This window comes from Centruroides sculpturatus, unplaced genomic scaffold (genome assembly GCF_000671375.1).
Source record: "Centruroides sculpturatus isolate CEXI.00-Female unplaced genomic scaffold, Cexi_2.0 scaffold1008, whole genome shotgun sequence".
NCBI lineage: Eukaryota > Metazoa > Arthropoda > Arachnida > Scorpiones > Buthidae > Centruroides > Centruroides sculpturatus.
The window spans coordinates 111,802-127,178 of record NW_019385260.1 but is presented as its reverse complement, the minus strand read 5'-3'; the positions used below and the strand labels follow the sequence as shown (position 1 = coordinate 127,178).

Below are 15,377 nucleotides of genomic sequence, written 5' to 3'. Positions count from 1 at the left end.
TTTTTACTGTTCAGGCTAAATAAACGACTACTAAATTGTATTCGTTTTGTGTTCTTTTTTTAAAAAAAAATGTTCCTATTATGTAAATTAGGCCATAGTTTGTTATTTAAATTACTCAAACATGTCTTATGAGCTAAATTTGTTATTGAAAATAGTCTACGAAGTATAATAGAATCTTATATCATTCTTTTGAGGATATAAAATAAATCGAAGGTATTTTAGATCTTTTCAATAATAGCCAATTCGAACTACTTTAAATGCATCTTAAAGGTTAAAATAGTTTTTAAAATTCTGTGTGTTTAATTTATTTAAAACCGTTAAATTGTTTAAAAAACTATAGACTCGAAAAATAGGTTATTTTTATTCTTTCCAAACTGCTACTTGTTGTTGTCAGCAGCATTTTAACAAAGTAATCTCCAAGATTAATAATAAAGCTTTGTTGTGTAAAGAACTTGGATCCACTAAACCATTGTGTTAAATACTAACAATCTGTATTGTATTTTCATTAAATTTAAATAAATTAATTAAATTTATTCTAATACGAATAACACCGATGATAATGTTTAAGTAGATACTTTCGAATACGTACCGATAATTTAATGTTATTTAAATAAGTCAAGATTAATTTTATAACAATTAAAATTACAATTAAGAAAATAAACATAATTAATTTATGTCCACTATAACTTATATTAATAACAACAAGTTAATTATTATTATTATTATTATTATGCTCGGATATACTAACAATGTATAATCTATATATTTCTTATAGCAATAATCATTTTTTGTTTTTTCTATTTTCTTTTATCACGTCCAAGACTTCTACAGGACTGTATGTTCGTTTGTCTATCCGAAACCGATAATCGATAGTATTACTTCCTCTTCCTCGTATGTAAAGTAAGCATTTCGACGATAAACACGGAGCAACACTAGTCAGATTTAGATGATAAATATTTAGATTTATCATTTAGATGATAACATTTATCACATATTTGATATAAATATTTAATTCGCGTGACGACGTATCCATTAAATATAATTAGATCCATTAAAGAAGAGTTTAATCGAGGACGACGACGTAAAGAGAAATTTTGTAAGAGGTAAAAGTAATATAAATTACGAATACTTTTCTTCAATTTTATAATTTTTTTTTCTGCAGTTTTTAGGAAGATAAATCTTCTTCGAAGCAATAGAAGTCTGCCACAGTTTTTGAGTGGCACAATTTTCTGTTATTGTATCCTAAACATCTGACACCGACGTCGATGTCGAGTAAAGGTCGTTAGAGCCACTAATAAGCCACTAGAGAGACTACCAGCCACTCTACCAGATAGATAAGACTACTAACAACGAATTCTACGAGCTGCTTAAGAGTACTAACGAAATTAAATATAGTTTTTCTATTAGAACGAACGATAAATGCTTGGCATCACGGAAAAAAAAGAAAGTAATTTTAATTGCGAGTATCCGATAATCTCTCTTGATTAACTTATTTTAACTATTATTATACAGTACAAAATATGAATGTTAACTGCAGATTTAATTAATCATTTAAAAGAATGATTTTTATTTGATGGTAAACTTATGGGAGCTGGTTTAAATTGCCATAAATATGAAAATCATTTGTCTGTACAGTACAACGAATAATAGTGTTTAAATAGGGAGTGTCGATTTTCGTTAGATGGCGCTCGTTGTCGTACAAAAGGGACTTTTCGATTTGTTGGCATCAGTCGAGTCCGTATGATCCGTTCTACCTCCCTCTCCAGTTGGATGCTCTTCAATATTGAGGTAAGTCTTCTTCTATTAACACATTCCCTGCTAAGTATTATTAATTTTCTATTAATGAGAAAAATCATTTTTAAATCGGAGTTTAAAAAAATGCATTTATTTGTATTTCGTATCCTTTTTCTTCCGTAATATTTATTATAACGATAGTTTATTAATTAATTCTACAATTAATAAGTAAAATAAATTTTAAGCTTCGATTAATTTGAAGTTATCTAAATTTCTATAAAATTCTTATCTTTATTGCTTAATAATAATGCTTAATGGTTACGATTATTTTATTTATAAATTTATTGATTATCTTTCGAAATTTTTGTTATTTTATTAATAAAAATAATTAAATTTTAAAAACATCTCTAAAGAGAGACTCATTTGATCGATAATTTTACTAATTTCTCCATTAAATTTAGGCTCATCCTCATCATCATCGCCATTCAATTATAGAAAAACTGCAACGATGATGATGAAGACGAGTAATAAACAAGTTTCTTTCAGAAGTTATTTGTTTAAAATGAAAATTTTTCTACAAATTTTGTAGTAATTTTTAATTTTTAGAAGACTTTTTTTTTTGTGAATAAAACGGGTCTGTGGATTAATTATTTAAACGACGATCTATTTTAATTATATTTATTTAAAATTTTAATATCGGTAACGATTCTGGTAGCTCGATGATTTAACGATAAGTGGAACGTCTACAATTTAGAAGTAATGAGTTTGGACACGGAAGATTGATGAACAAGACAAATTTCGTGAACTTTCAGCCATAAATAATGAACTGTAAAGCTTTTTCCTTTTTTTCTGTTTCCTTGCGATAATGGACACATTCATTTGATATGCAATATTTATTATATAAACGTCGTGTTAGTAAGAGGATATTTTAATAGTTTCCATATAAATTTTCGAAATTTTAAGTATTCCGATTATCGATAATATACTTGAATATTATACAATAATCTTATATATTCGATCGTCAATCCATTAAATTGCATTAGAGATTGAATTTATAATCGAATATAATGTCTTTAAGGAATAGAGATTAAAAAAAATCAAACTTTTTTTTCCATTAAAATCAACTAAAAAATTTTAAAAAATAAATAAATAAATGGCGAATAAATTAAACTGTACTTAAAAACAAATTAACATTTTATCTCGGGATGAATATTTATTATATTTAATGCTTAAAAGCGTTTTTAATCCATTTACTTTTAGGTAATTATAATTTTATAAAGAATTTACTTTTTTAATGTAAACAAAAATTCCATTTTTCAATTAGTTTAAATAATAGAGGAGGGGAAAAAACGAAACGGTTATTAATCCTTAATTGTGTTCGATTTGTATGAGAAATCTTTCAGGAATTTTAACTTCTATTCCATACTTTAATGCGCCGTTAGACACATCGAAGAACGGAATTCATTCACCAGATAATATTAAATACTAAGATGGCCGAGGCGGTTAAGGCTCTATCCTACCGCTCAGAGGGACCGGGACCGAATTTCGTGCGAGAAATTTCAGCAATTTTTCATCAGCGTGATACGTCGGGTGTTGTTTCTCGTCCCCATTGTGTGCCTGCTCGAACTCGCGACCAGTATGATTATAAATGGTCCTTTCGATGCCCACAGAACGGAGAGTTAAAAATAAAACTTTTAAAATGTCGGAGAAATTTTTCTCTAGCATTCACTATGAATTGGACAGATTTCGATTTACAAAAAAATAAAGTACTGTATTTGACTTTTACAAAAGGAATATATACTACGGCGAAAAAAAATTCAATACCAGGAAAAGTGAGAATCGGCTATAGCCAATTAACGAATTATCAATCTGTGATTTTTACGATTTTCTAGAATAAAGAACACCATTCTTACAGTGGTCATATGTTGTAAGTGATTACAATAACATAGGTGTGTACACACACACTTACTGTAATCACTGCATAACTAGTGACATCAATTTTTGAGAATGTTGCAATGCACCAATTTTTCTCCAGGCGAACAATTTTTATATGTAATAGAGAGCATTTCTTCGTCTATTTTTATTTTGAATAATTGGAATAGGCTCCCGATTCGCCATTCTTTTATACCCAAAATGACACGGTAACGGTCGCCATTTTATTGCTGATGAATTCGTTCGTTTTTAAACTTGTTGAGATTTTCTTGCCTTTTCTAGTGATTCTTCCGTACTGCTAGTTGGTTAATAGACCAGTTTTTATAAATTATAAGTTTTTTTAAATTTTAAAATGCATAATATAGCCTATATAAAGGTAAATTGTTGGCTTTATACACACAGAAGCTGTTTATCTCCTCCCGAATAAAGCTAATTAAGAAAGTCTGAGCTAATTCTTTATTCTAACAAATTTTCCTAACGAATTTGGTTACGTGATTAGGAAAATATTTACGGAAAGTCAGAGACGAGGAGAGAATTACGTTCATCGATTGGTTCTATGTTGTAACCCGCAAACGAGGATTGCGTAGAGATTAGTTGTAAGAATTTCGTGCAATCACGATTTTCTTTTAAGTGGTATATCCGCCGTTAAGCTTTAGTAAATGATTGCGGCAATTGTATAAATAACAAACTAAAATAATTGCTTACTTAATATTATTTCCAACGGACCGTTGAACACAAATGCTACTATTGCTATTTTCCTCGTCTCTGGTCTTTCCGGTAGATTTCTTAATAGCGTGTCCGACGAGTACTTTCATAAGACAAAAATCACTTACAATGAAAAGCTTTTAGTGAAATTTATCATTATCTTATTTGCTTTGTATTTTTTTGATTTTCTTGTATCTAAGAAAACAAAAGGAAAAAACAACAATACGACTTCAATTATTGATTTTAAGAAATTCAACGAAAAATTTTTAAAAAATCCTATATGAGGGGCATTGGTGCTATTAAATTCGAGGGGGGTGAGGAGTTAAGTGTTTCGATCGATAACATTATAACTTAATTTTTTTTTTTTACATAAAATTTGAATATGGATTATTATTACCTAGCCACTAACTTAAAGTATCAACACACAAAATATTTTTTAAAAAAAAACATAAAAAATTTATTTTATTAACATTTTGTGAGAGTAAAAATGACTAAATCGTTTTAGAACTTTCCTGTTGATAAGAAATCGACAGAATCAGTACATTGTGGTGACAGAAAGATGTTAAAACCCTGTAGTAAGCCAGATTATTTAAATTTTGTTAACAAATTTAGATTTTTCATTAACTTACTAAATAAATAATCGAACAGTATTCGACGTGATAAACACGATAATAATTTGGTTCGGTGTCAAAACAATAGACTTAAAAGTTTATTAAAGGAAGAACGAGTGGAGACATTATACCGAATTTTGTTTAAAAAGTTAAAACATGGAAGTTTTAGTAAATAACAATAGCAAGATAGAAATATTGAAGAATTACCAATAATAAAATGAAAGCTTGCCCGTCTTGTGTTGTTGGTACGATAAATGGAAGGAATGTAGGACGAGTCCACAGAAAAGTTATCGGATGATTTTGATTCACGTCCTAAATTTTTCTAATAATAGCGAGGTTGCGGCCGAAGTTTTCGTCTGTAAAACGTGAACGTCGAGCGCCGCTTACAAGATAGCGGCGCTCGACGTTCGACGTTCACGCTTTACAGATGAAAACTTCGGCCGCAACCTCGCTAATTTTCGATCCGCCAAATCTTTTTAGCTCTATATTGAGCTTTGGCTAAAGAACCTTGAGATCTATCGGCTATATTTCTGGCTTCTTCTTTTGTGAGAGCTATATGCTCCTGTAAAAAGGAGACGATTAAATCAGAAGAAATGGCAAAAAATCGCACTTTATAACAACGAGAAGTAACTGTTTCAAGTAGTTTTTCTATCTGATCGGTTAATAAAATAAAATAGAAATAACTAATTTAGATTCATCATTAAATAAATTTTGTAATACAATTTGAATTATCAATAATTTTTTGGTGTAGTTAGAAGAAATGTCTCGAAATGCATCTAGCTAATTTTTAATTAGAATAAATTGAAAACTTTTATTAATTTATTGTTTTTCGTTTATCCGAGAAACAAACGTTTCCTCCCCGAACACTTCGTGTAATAAAAAAATCATAAAAATTTATAACCTCATTTTCTTTAAAAATTACGAGGTTTATTTGTTTTTATACTTATTGTTTCATAAAATGTAATTATGTGATTATTAACTTGATACAGACCATTGGTTAACGGTGCAATAGACCGGTGAAGAAGTAGTGTTATAAAAAACTTTTTACTAATATATAATTCTCGTTTCGTACTTAGTCATTGATTGGAATAATCAGTTAATAACTGTCTTTCTAAGTAAATTATCTTATTATATTTAATTTAAACCAAATTAATTAATGACTATGCATATTTTACAGATGATGTGATCTCGAAAATCTTCTTCTAAGAAAATAATAGATGATACCAGATGCGGAACAGGTTCTACATTATGTTATCTTCGTTCCGTTTTCCGTTTGGACAACTCTGGTCTTCGCCTTGGCCCTCCTCTGCCACATATTTCTAGGTAACAGTAACAAACCTTTGGTGTATCTTCCTACACTTTACTATAAAGAATCGAGCTTCTCTCAGTTTCTCCTGGAACAAATACCTCGTTTACGCACACCTTACTATCCGCCTCTATGGGCTTCCAATCCTCACGTACAGACGATCGTCAGCAGATATCTCCTACCATCCCGAGAAGTGTACTACGAACGTCAGAATCTGCAACTGAAGGACAAAGGTTTGGTATCGCTCGATTGGGCGGTGACGTGTGACGTAAACAGTAGATTAATAAGCTCGACGAAAGAATACAGCCGTCTGATCCTGCTTCTGCCAAACCTGACTGACGATGCTCTGTCCGTGGCAGAAATGAGTCAGAAAGCTCTATCGCGTGAATTCCGGCCAATTATATATAACCGTAGAGGACACGGGAATACCCCTCTGCTAACTCCGAAGCTGCAGACTTACGGGGATCCATCGGATTTGCGTCAAGCAATTAAATACGTGAAATCTCGATACCCTCACGCTCATCTGTCTCTAATAGGATACGGAACGGGTGCCGATTTATTATTAGCTTATCTAGGAGAGTACGGCAGCTCGGCTTACATGTCTGCCGCGGTGGCAATATCTCCCCTGTACGACCCGGAAAGTATTTACGAATCGGAAATGCCTCAACCGCACAAATTTATCCGCTTGTTAGCTCAACGTAACCTGGTAAATCGACATTCTTCGGCACTTTCGAAGGTGATAGACGTAGACACGGCCATTCACAGCAACACTGTGGCAGAATTCGAGAAACGAGTTTATTGGAAGATGTGTAGTTGCGAAAGCTGGGAACAATATTGGGAAAAGAATGCACCTTTGAGAGATGCGGACGAAATGTCGGTTCCTCTCTTATGCATAAGTAGTAAAGACGATCCTTTGGTACCGCGAGAAGCCATACCTTACGACGTCTTTCATGTTTATCCTCAATTAGTTCTAGTGGAAACTCGATGCGGAGGTCATTGTTGTTTCCTACAATCGGGTACGTTCGTTCCCGATTCGTGGGCAAATTCCTTAGCTTTGGATTTTTTAAAAGTGACTCTAGAATTTTCCTCGAACGAAAAAAGAATGACGAAATCCGCATCCAATCTGTGACTAATAGATTTCGTTTAAGCATATTATTTAATCTGACATTTCCTTTATTTTTATAGTAAATATTTAAAAACTTGGCTCGCTATCTCCTCGAATTTTACCAAACTTTCATTATTTGTGATCGATGTGACCAACAACAAAATAATGTGTATAAAAGTTAAAAATCAATAAAGTCATACGGTCAATGTTATCTGTGGAGATATTCAAACAATCAATTTTCTCGATTCCATGACGAATTGTATCATATTGTAATTTTACTGTGATATTGTTAGTATTTAAAAATATTTTAAAATGTTTTAACAATATTTGTGAATTAAAAGTTGTATTTTTCTTGAAGATTTGCTTGTGTTTTTTTTTTAAAATGAGAAGTTGCTGCCGAAGTTTTCATCTTTAAAACGTGAACGTCGAACGTCGAGCGCCTATCTTGTAAGCGGCGCTCGACGTTCGACGTTCACGTTTTACAGATGAAAACTTCGGCAGCAACCTCTCTAATATAACATGGGATATTCTAAATTGAATATTCTTACGTACATAAAACGTACATTTAAAAAAATTTGATGAATTTGTAGCCTGTAAAATTTCATCACAAACAGGAAATGACTACAAAATGATGTATTTACGTGAATATAAACTATAGAAAATCGACTTATACAATCAACTTTGCACATTATTTCTATTATTTATTTGTAAAAGATTAAAATTCTTAGAAAAGATTAAAAAATTCCGAAAAGAATGATGCTTTCAACCGCTTGTTAAGATGCAAATGACCGCGGATCGTCGTTGGCAAGTCGAATAAAGATAATCAAGAATGTATAGATGTCGTTAATAATATACTCTTTAGTAATTATAAATTAATCAACTATTACTTTCCAATTAAAATCTGTTCTATTAATAATATAAATTTGCAAACGTAAAGATAGAAAAACATTTTTAAAGTTTTACATAATTCAATGACGTATCGCTATATGAGGCAAACAAATTGAAATAAATCATAACAAAGAGCGATTTATTATGAATATTTTTCTTTAAAAATTATAAGTAAAATAATATAAATAAATTTAGAAATTATTTATAAACTGTCAAAACATTAGGAGGAAAAAAAAGGGGAAGAAGAGCGATAAAAGCGAACGAAAGAAGTCGCCATCAAAAATAATTAACGTAACTGGAAAAGCAATTTTATCCATCCGGGGGATCATAAAAGACAAATAAGCGAAGATGAGAAAATAACGAATGGCGTTGACAAGAGATAAGAATGACAAATCCACAGAAAAACAAGGTCTAATTCATTTACCAAAATGCCAAACAAGTTACTAAAGTTAAGCATTTCTCTTCCAACGTTCCAAAATATATTATAAAAATTTCTACCACCGAATTTAAGTTCGAGTGATTAATAAAAAAAAAAAAAACAATTTTAAAAATGTTTTTATTTAATTTATCGACGAGAAAATCATTAAACTGGGATGTCGCTCTTTAAAATTTACGAGGAAGACCTCACTAATATATAAACAATTAATTAAACACAGTGACGAAATTACAAATAAAATAAAATGGAATGTAATACGTAACAATAAATCATATTTTCATTTTGATTTTCTAAACATTTCAGAATCAATCGATACAATCGAAACAAATAACGAGTATTAATCAGTTCTGTTAAATAAGCCTTCCTCTCGAGTTTATTATGATTCAGCTACAAAATAAAACAATTCAATTCAATTTTATGAAGTATTTCGTCTATGATTCATTAAATTTATTTATATATTTATGAAAAACAGTTACTATACGTTGAAATTTAACCGTTTCACAGTGATTTATAAACATTTACTTTGTAATATCCAATGGTATTTATCAATCTAAATCATAAATATTTGAATATTTTAAGTTATACTGTATATCGAGCCATTCAAAATACTTTGTAAACTACTCTATCCCGTGCGATAATTATTTAGAATAAAACCGGTCCAATTTATTTACTTAAAAACAGATTTAAGTCTATGTATAATTTGTCTATTGATATTTTAAAAGACAGCATAGAAGTAATATTAATGTATCGATTATTATCTTTCACTCGTAATCGATCGACCGGTCGAGTTTCCAAATGTCACGTCTCCTTTTAATCCGTAGTAGGACCACTCACCTAATTTTCCCCAAAAAGATAATTTTAATTGTTATAAAATGGCAAAACCCTTAATTTTAAAGGTAGGGACGAGTTTTATAAAAAAATTTAAATGCTAATAACCAGTAAAATCGTCATTAAGTCCGACCCTATTAGAGATACACACGATCCCTATTATCTCCCCATCTAATCGACCTTTAACCTTCAAAATTTAATAGAATCGATCTACCTAATAAAAAAGTCTCTCTGCAAAATTTCAGAGATTTTCTATAAAAAACACGGGAGTTATTAAGCTTCAAAGAGGGTGAAGAAAATCGTGCCCCCCTCACACACACTAACATTCATACAAACAGAAATTACCCCCGAATTTATTCTCCGTAATCCTGGCATAAACATAAAATAGCGAATATTTACAAAGAAAAAGGGGATTTTATCATCTGGCATAGGACAAGAGACGGAAGATTCTAAAGACTATGGTTAAGTATCTAGAAACACTCCGAAAATAATAAAGTTAAGACCGATACGAAATTCTCCGAATAAGTTAAGGGATTTCATACCGTAAATAAAAAGCAAAATAGTAAAATGATAAACTTTGTCGGGGAGGGAAATTTCCGAAATTTATAAACATCTGATACATATTTATTGTAAAATGTTTTTCAATTCTCTATTGTTCTGTACAAATACGAAACGTGATCTTCTTGTTTTAAAAATAACGTAGTGTTTGGAAGAAAAAGATGATGATAAAATCTAGAAATTCGATCGTAAATCTGTATATAATTTGTATATATTTACGTACAGTACAATATATTACTCATTCCAAACCCAACATAATATATTACGGTAATAAAAAATATTTAATCAAATTTCTCTCTTTGATTTCTTTAATAAATTTAAAGAATTTAATCGTCAAAATTTTAAATTAATAAATTTCTTAATGAAATATATAAAATAATCCAATTTTTATTACGGAAATAAAAAGAGAATAAAACTAATCTATGATTTATTTGACGAAAGAAAACAAAAATTTAATCTAATATTAAAGTCTGGTTTACTTAACTTTATGGAAGATATTGTTTTATGAGGATCTAGTTCCCCCCGAAAAGGATATTTTCGATATAGACGAATTGCGGGATAAAGGAATTTTTACCAGAAAATTTAGATATTTCTTCGTTATACAGCGTAATATTTGTATAATGCATTTATGGGGGATTTCCAATTGTTTCAAATAGGGAGAAAATCGTATTTAATTAATACATGTAACGTCCAGCGGACAAGAAAGACAATAATTAATTAAATTATCTACTTTTTTTTATTTATTTATTTTCCAACAATGTATTATTTTAAGAGTTACATAATCTTTTAAAATAATTCCATTCTTCATTTCGTTCTCATGGCAGTATTTAATCCACGTGTAATCTGCGACGGGAATAACAAACTAATTATGTTGTGTGTTGTTCGGAGTCATGGTTAACGAAGGCGTAGATTAATTCTTATTACCGTGTTGGAACATCGAACGGTCTCGAGATACGAACATCTACATCAATCGTCAGCGTTATGATATTTAAACAAAATGATTTATTTTTGGTATTAATTTTAACACGACTTTGTCATATATTATTATTGTAAGAGTCTTAACTAATTAATAAATTCTAATGATTTTCACGGTAAACTTAACATAATTGGAATTTCAGGAAGAATGGGAATTGCGTGGACCTTATCAGTACAGTACTTGATACCATTTGACTAGTTATAACCAATCTGAATGAATATTTTCCAGTAAATACTTGGAAAATATTATACTACTTTTATATATCCAGAGCTGTAGATGAATAAATGCAGCGTTATAGCCCATAATGTCGTTATTCGTAAATTAAAAAAATATTCATTTTAATATGTAATAAATTTATAGAAGCGTACGCTTTGCCGTCGTGATATTTGTCCCGGCTTAAATTTAATTATGAAATTTATTTTTGTTGAGATAAGAACTTTTCTTCGCCGTACAACAATACTCTATTATTGAATTTAATTAGTGTCTTCTTCTTTCGTTAAATATACTTGACCGGATCGTTCGTATAATTATTTAGATAAACAATAGTGCTTAACAATAGAGGAATACAAAATGGTATTTCTTTAATTAATTTTCTTTTAATTATTCTGTTCAACGATACTGTCGCCAGTAAAAATAAATTCTTTTTAATCACTTTAAAGTTTAGTAAATAATTATTTTAGGAAAAGAAATATTTTATAACTATATTATTTCCTTACCAAATTCTTCGTCCAACACATTGCAAAATAAAATTTTCATTACTTATAACCGTTCGCATTCATTTCCTTTATTTGTATTTAAAGTAAACTTACAATAAAGTCTAATTATTTACGATTCAAAGAAATGATTTCGTTCTTCTTTCTCCCCCAAAATTTACGGTTTAAACGTATAAAAAACGACATCATTATCTCTAAACTTCGTTCAAATACCATACATTGTTGAATATGATTTCTCCACGGGATCCGTTAATGATATATTAAACGAGAGGATACCACTATTAATTCCTACGTAAATGCGACGAAGATGATGTAGCTTATAAGGAATTGTTATAAATCATATCTTACCAATTATTTCTGGCAATAGAAATAGTCTTATAATTAAAATAACATTGCTTGCATTAGAATTATGGTGTAGAATGGTTAAAGATTAACCTCAAAATTCTTATACGTTCATTTCCTTCAAATCTATCGAAGTTATCTTCGTAGAAGTTAATTTAATATACTTAACTATAATCTATATGTAAACAAAGCAAATTAAAACAAAGTTATCGAGTTGAAGTTTCCTTTAAATTGTTTTTTAGGTGAGGAGTGCCTGTATTATAAAATGTTCAAACGGGTTTTTGATGATCCATTTGAATAATATGAGAATCCTCGATAGAAATACTCGTACTCATTCAGTAATTTATCCTCGCCTTTTCGTTTATCTACTGTTTATTTACTGTTGCATTGCTTCTGAAATCGGTAGCTAATAATATCTATTATTATAATGAATGATATTCTCGGCTATCAATGTAGAAGGACTGTACTGTGTTTGCCATTTTGTATGCTTTTACTTGTGTTATATATATATATTTTACACTCTTGTAAAATATTTTTTTGTCGTGTAACCTTTGCCCTTTTGTACTATTATATGGTTTATTGATATTGCCACATTTTTTCTAATTTTTCTTGTAGTTTTAATATGGTTATTTGTTTTGGGGAAGTATTTTTATTGTGGTCGATGCTGTTAAAATTAAAACTGTTAAATAAAGAATAAAGAATGATTTCAACGTAAGTCAATTGCCTATTTTCTCGTATGTTTTTCAATATAAATACTGTAATATTCCGAATATCGACAAAAGACGATTACGATATATCATTTTATATAGGCTAATTTCGTGTCAACATTATTCGATGGTTTCTATCTACCGTCAAAAAAATATATTTATTGAACTGAAATTCTTTACAGCAATATTCCTTTATTAACATTAAGAATAAATGGGTTTATTATTTATAACCGAGACACCTCACGAAAATATTTTTTTTTTCTGTATCAAAACATCAAGAGAATAAAAACAAGCATTGAGAATTTATTTTTAATTGCCTATTATATTTTTATAATTACGAATTAATAGGAATTGTCTTCGGTTCAAAGTTCTAATTAAGAGATACTTTTAACAACAATTACAAGACATCGAGTACCTATCGATAGACATTATCGTACGTCTTTGTCCAGAGAAATATTCATCTGTTTTATCTCTAGTAGACGATATGATAAATAAGAATGCGTGTTCTTCAGAAATATTTATTCGGCAGTCACAAATTAATATTTACTGCCCTATAAATAGTTAAAATATCACTGGCTTTATTACGAATTGGCCATTCGGCTATTAAGTTAAGTAGTCCTACGTGGAAAACAATACATCAATCATTATAAAGACGATCAAATATATAAAAGAAGAAAACTAAATGGAAAATATACATTACCTTAACTAGGTTTAAACATTAGATAAAACGAAATCTTTTATACAACGTTCTTCACAAAATCTCTCTTTACTGACTAAATAAATATATACACGTGTAATAATATTAATTTTATTATTATATTTATTGTAGCTGTTAATAGATTTAGCGACTGGCGTATTTATTTAAATATTTAACGTGTCATTCTCGTTAGGAATGTGGACGCGAATGGCTGTTTAATTAGTAAAGTTTTGCTCATTACACATAACCATTAACTACATTGTAGACAATAGTAATAAGTGCAATATATAATATGTTAATAAGTGATTCAATCGTGTGTCCAAACGTCGAAAGCCTCAACGGGAATACAAATCTATTCTCAGCGAAGACAATTCCGTGTCTCATTCTCTATTTGGCGTTGTCCTGCCAAAGATTATATTCGAAACATTCTCAAGTAAAATGAAATATGTATAACGGCAACACTAATTTTTCTACACCCAAGATAGTCTACAGTTATTTACGTTATATTTCGAAATTAATTATAAAAAAAAGCTTAATTGTGAAGGAAGTAATGAACTTTATAAAAAAAATTGTAAATGCTAATAACGAGTAAAATCGTCATTAATTCTGATCCTATTCGAGATACACACGACCCCGTTTGTTTCCCCACCCCTCAACCTTTAATCCCCAAAATTTAATAGCATAGATCCATTCAATAAACAAATTCCCCTGCAAAATTTCAGAAATTTTCCACAAAAATACAATTGTTAAGCTTCAAAGAGGGTGAACAAAATCGCGCCCCCCACAAGCACACATGCAGAAAAACCCTGGAATTTTTTTTCATTTCTTGACGTTTTCTAAGTCCAATCGTGTAAAAATCTGGGGTGTCATTTTTTGATACTTTCCCTCTGTTATAGGCCTATATAACAGAGCCGAAAAAGTAAAATTTATTTGGATTTACGTTACATTTACTTTATTATTTAAATTAATATATATAGGCTATATATTTTTTCGTAAACAAAATATTTGATTTATTTTTTGAGTTATGTAACGACAATCGAATGTGACACAATGGAATCTTTAAATTCTTTTTCAAAGACATTACTTATGATAAATACGCGATATTTTTCTTTTCGACGGATTATATATATATATTTTTTCCTACTTAAAAAATAAATCGTCCCAAATGACTTTTCTAAATATAGAAAAGGTAAACGAGTTTTCTATTTGTATAAATAGATTCCGTTTCAAATTTCCAGCTATTATCCTCTCCGTAATTTCTTATTTTTAAAATCTGTAATAAATAATTTGTGTAGGTTTACACGAATAAAGTAATATATCATTATTTCGTATACGACGAACGGCGAGAGAAATGACAAATAATAAATGATACAAAATTTGTCACAATCGTTCTCTTCGGTATGAGACGAATGAGATTTTTTATCAATAAAATTCGGTTCGTCAACCCGTTATAAGTTATAAGAAAAAGAATTACAGGTAAAATCTATTATAATATATCGCAATACTGCGTGAAAGGATATTGGATATTTAATGAAATATGAAAATTATATAATTAATATCCATCAGTGACGCATAGAAGTTCGATATAGACATTTTAAATATGTGTTTGATGCTTCGGAGAGTAATACGAACCTAACGATGGCGCCGCAAATAAGGCCGCCGAATTGTCGATAAAGATTCGGGTGATCGATTGCCATTCCTGAAGAAAACAGATTTGTGTTCCTAGAGGTCGTGGGGACATGTATCGAGATTGCCAATCCGTCTTCCAATTCGTTCAATGGAATTTAAGTCGGATAATCTGGATGGCCAATTCGTACGGATTACGGTTTCGCTTTCGAG

General features: G+C 29.9%; 1 protein-coding gene across 1 annotated transcript; it reads left to right on the top strand.

Moving 5' to 3' along the window:
- Window positions 1–995: 995 nt before the first annotated feature.
- On the top strand, window positions 996–7,677 carry LOC111636831 (protein ABHD15-like). Its single transcript, XM_023382174.1, has 3 exons — window positions 996–1,096; window positions 1,163–1,788; window positions 6,160–7,677. Exon 3 carries the CDS (start codon window positions 6,200–6,202, stop codon window positions 7,415–7,417), a length of 1,218 nt encoding a protein of 405 aa, XP_023237942.1. The 5' UTR covers window positions 996–1,096; window positions 1,163–1,788; window positions 6,160–6,199; the 3' UTR covers window positions 7,418–7,677.
- Window positions 7,678–15,377: the final 7,700 nt, after the last annotated feature.

Coding starts and splice junctions, on each gene's coding strand:
- LOC111636831 (XM_023382174.1), top strand. CDS start 6,200: ATGATACCAGATGCGGAACAGGTTCTACATTATGTTATCTTCGTTCCG.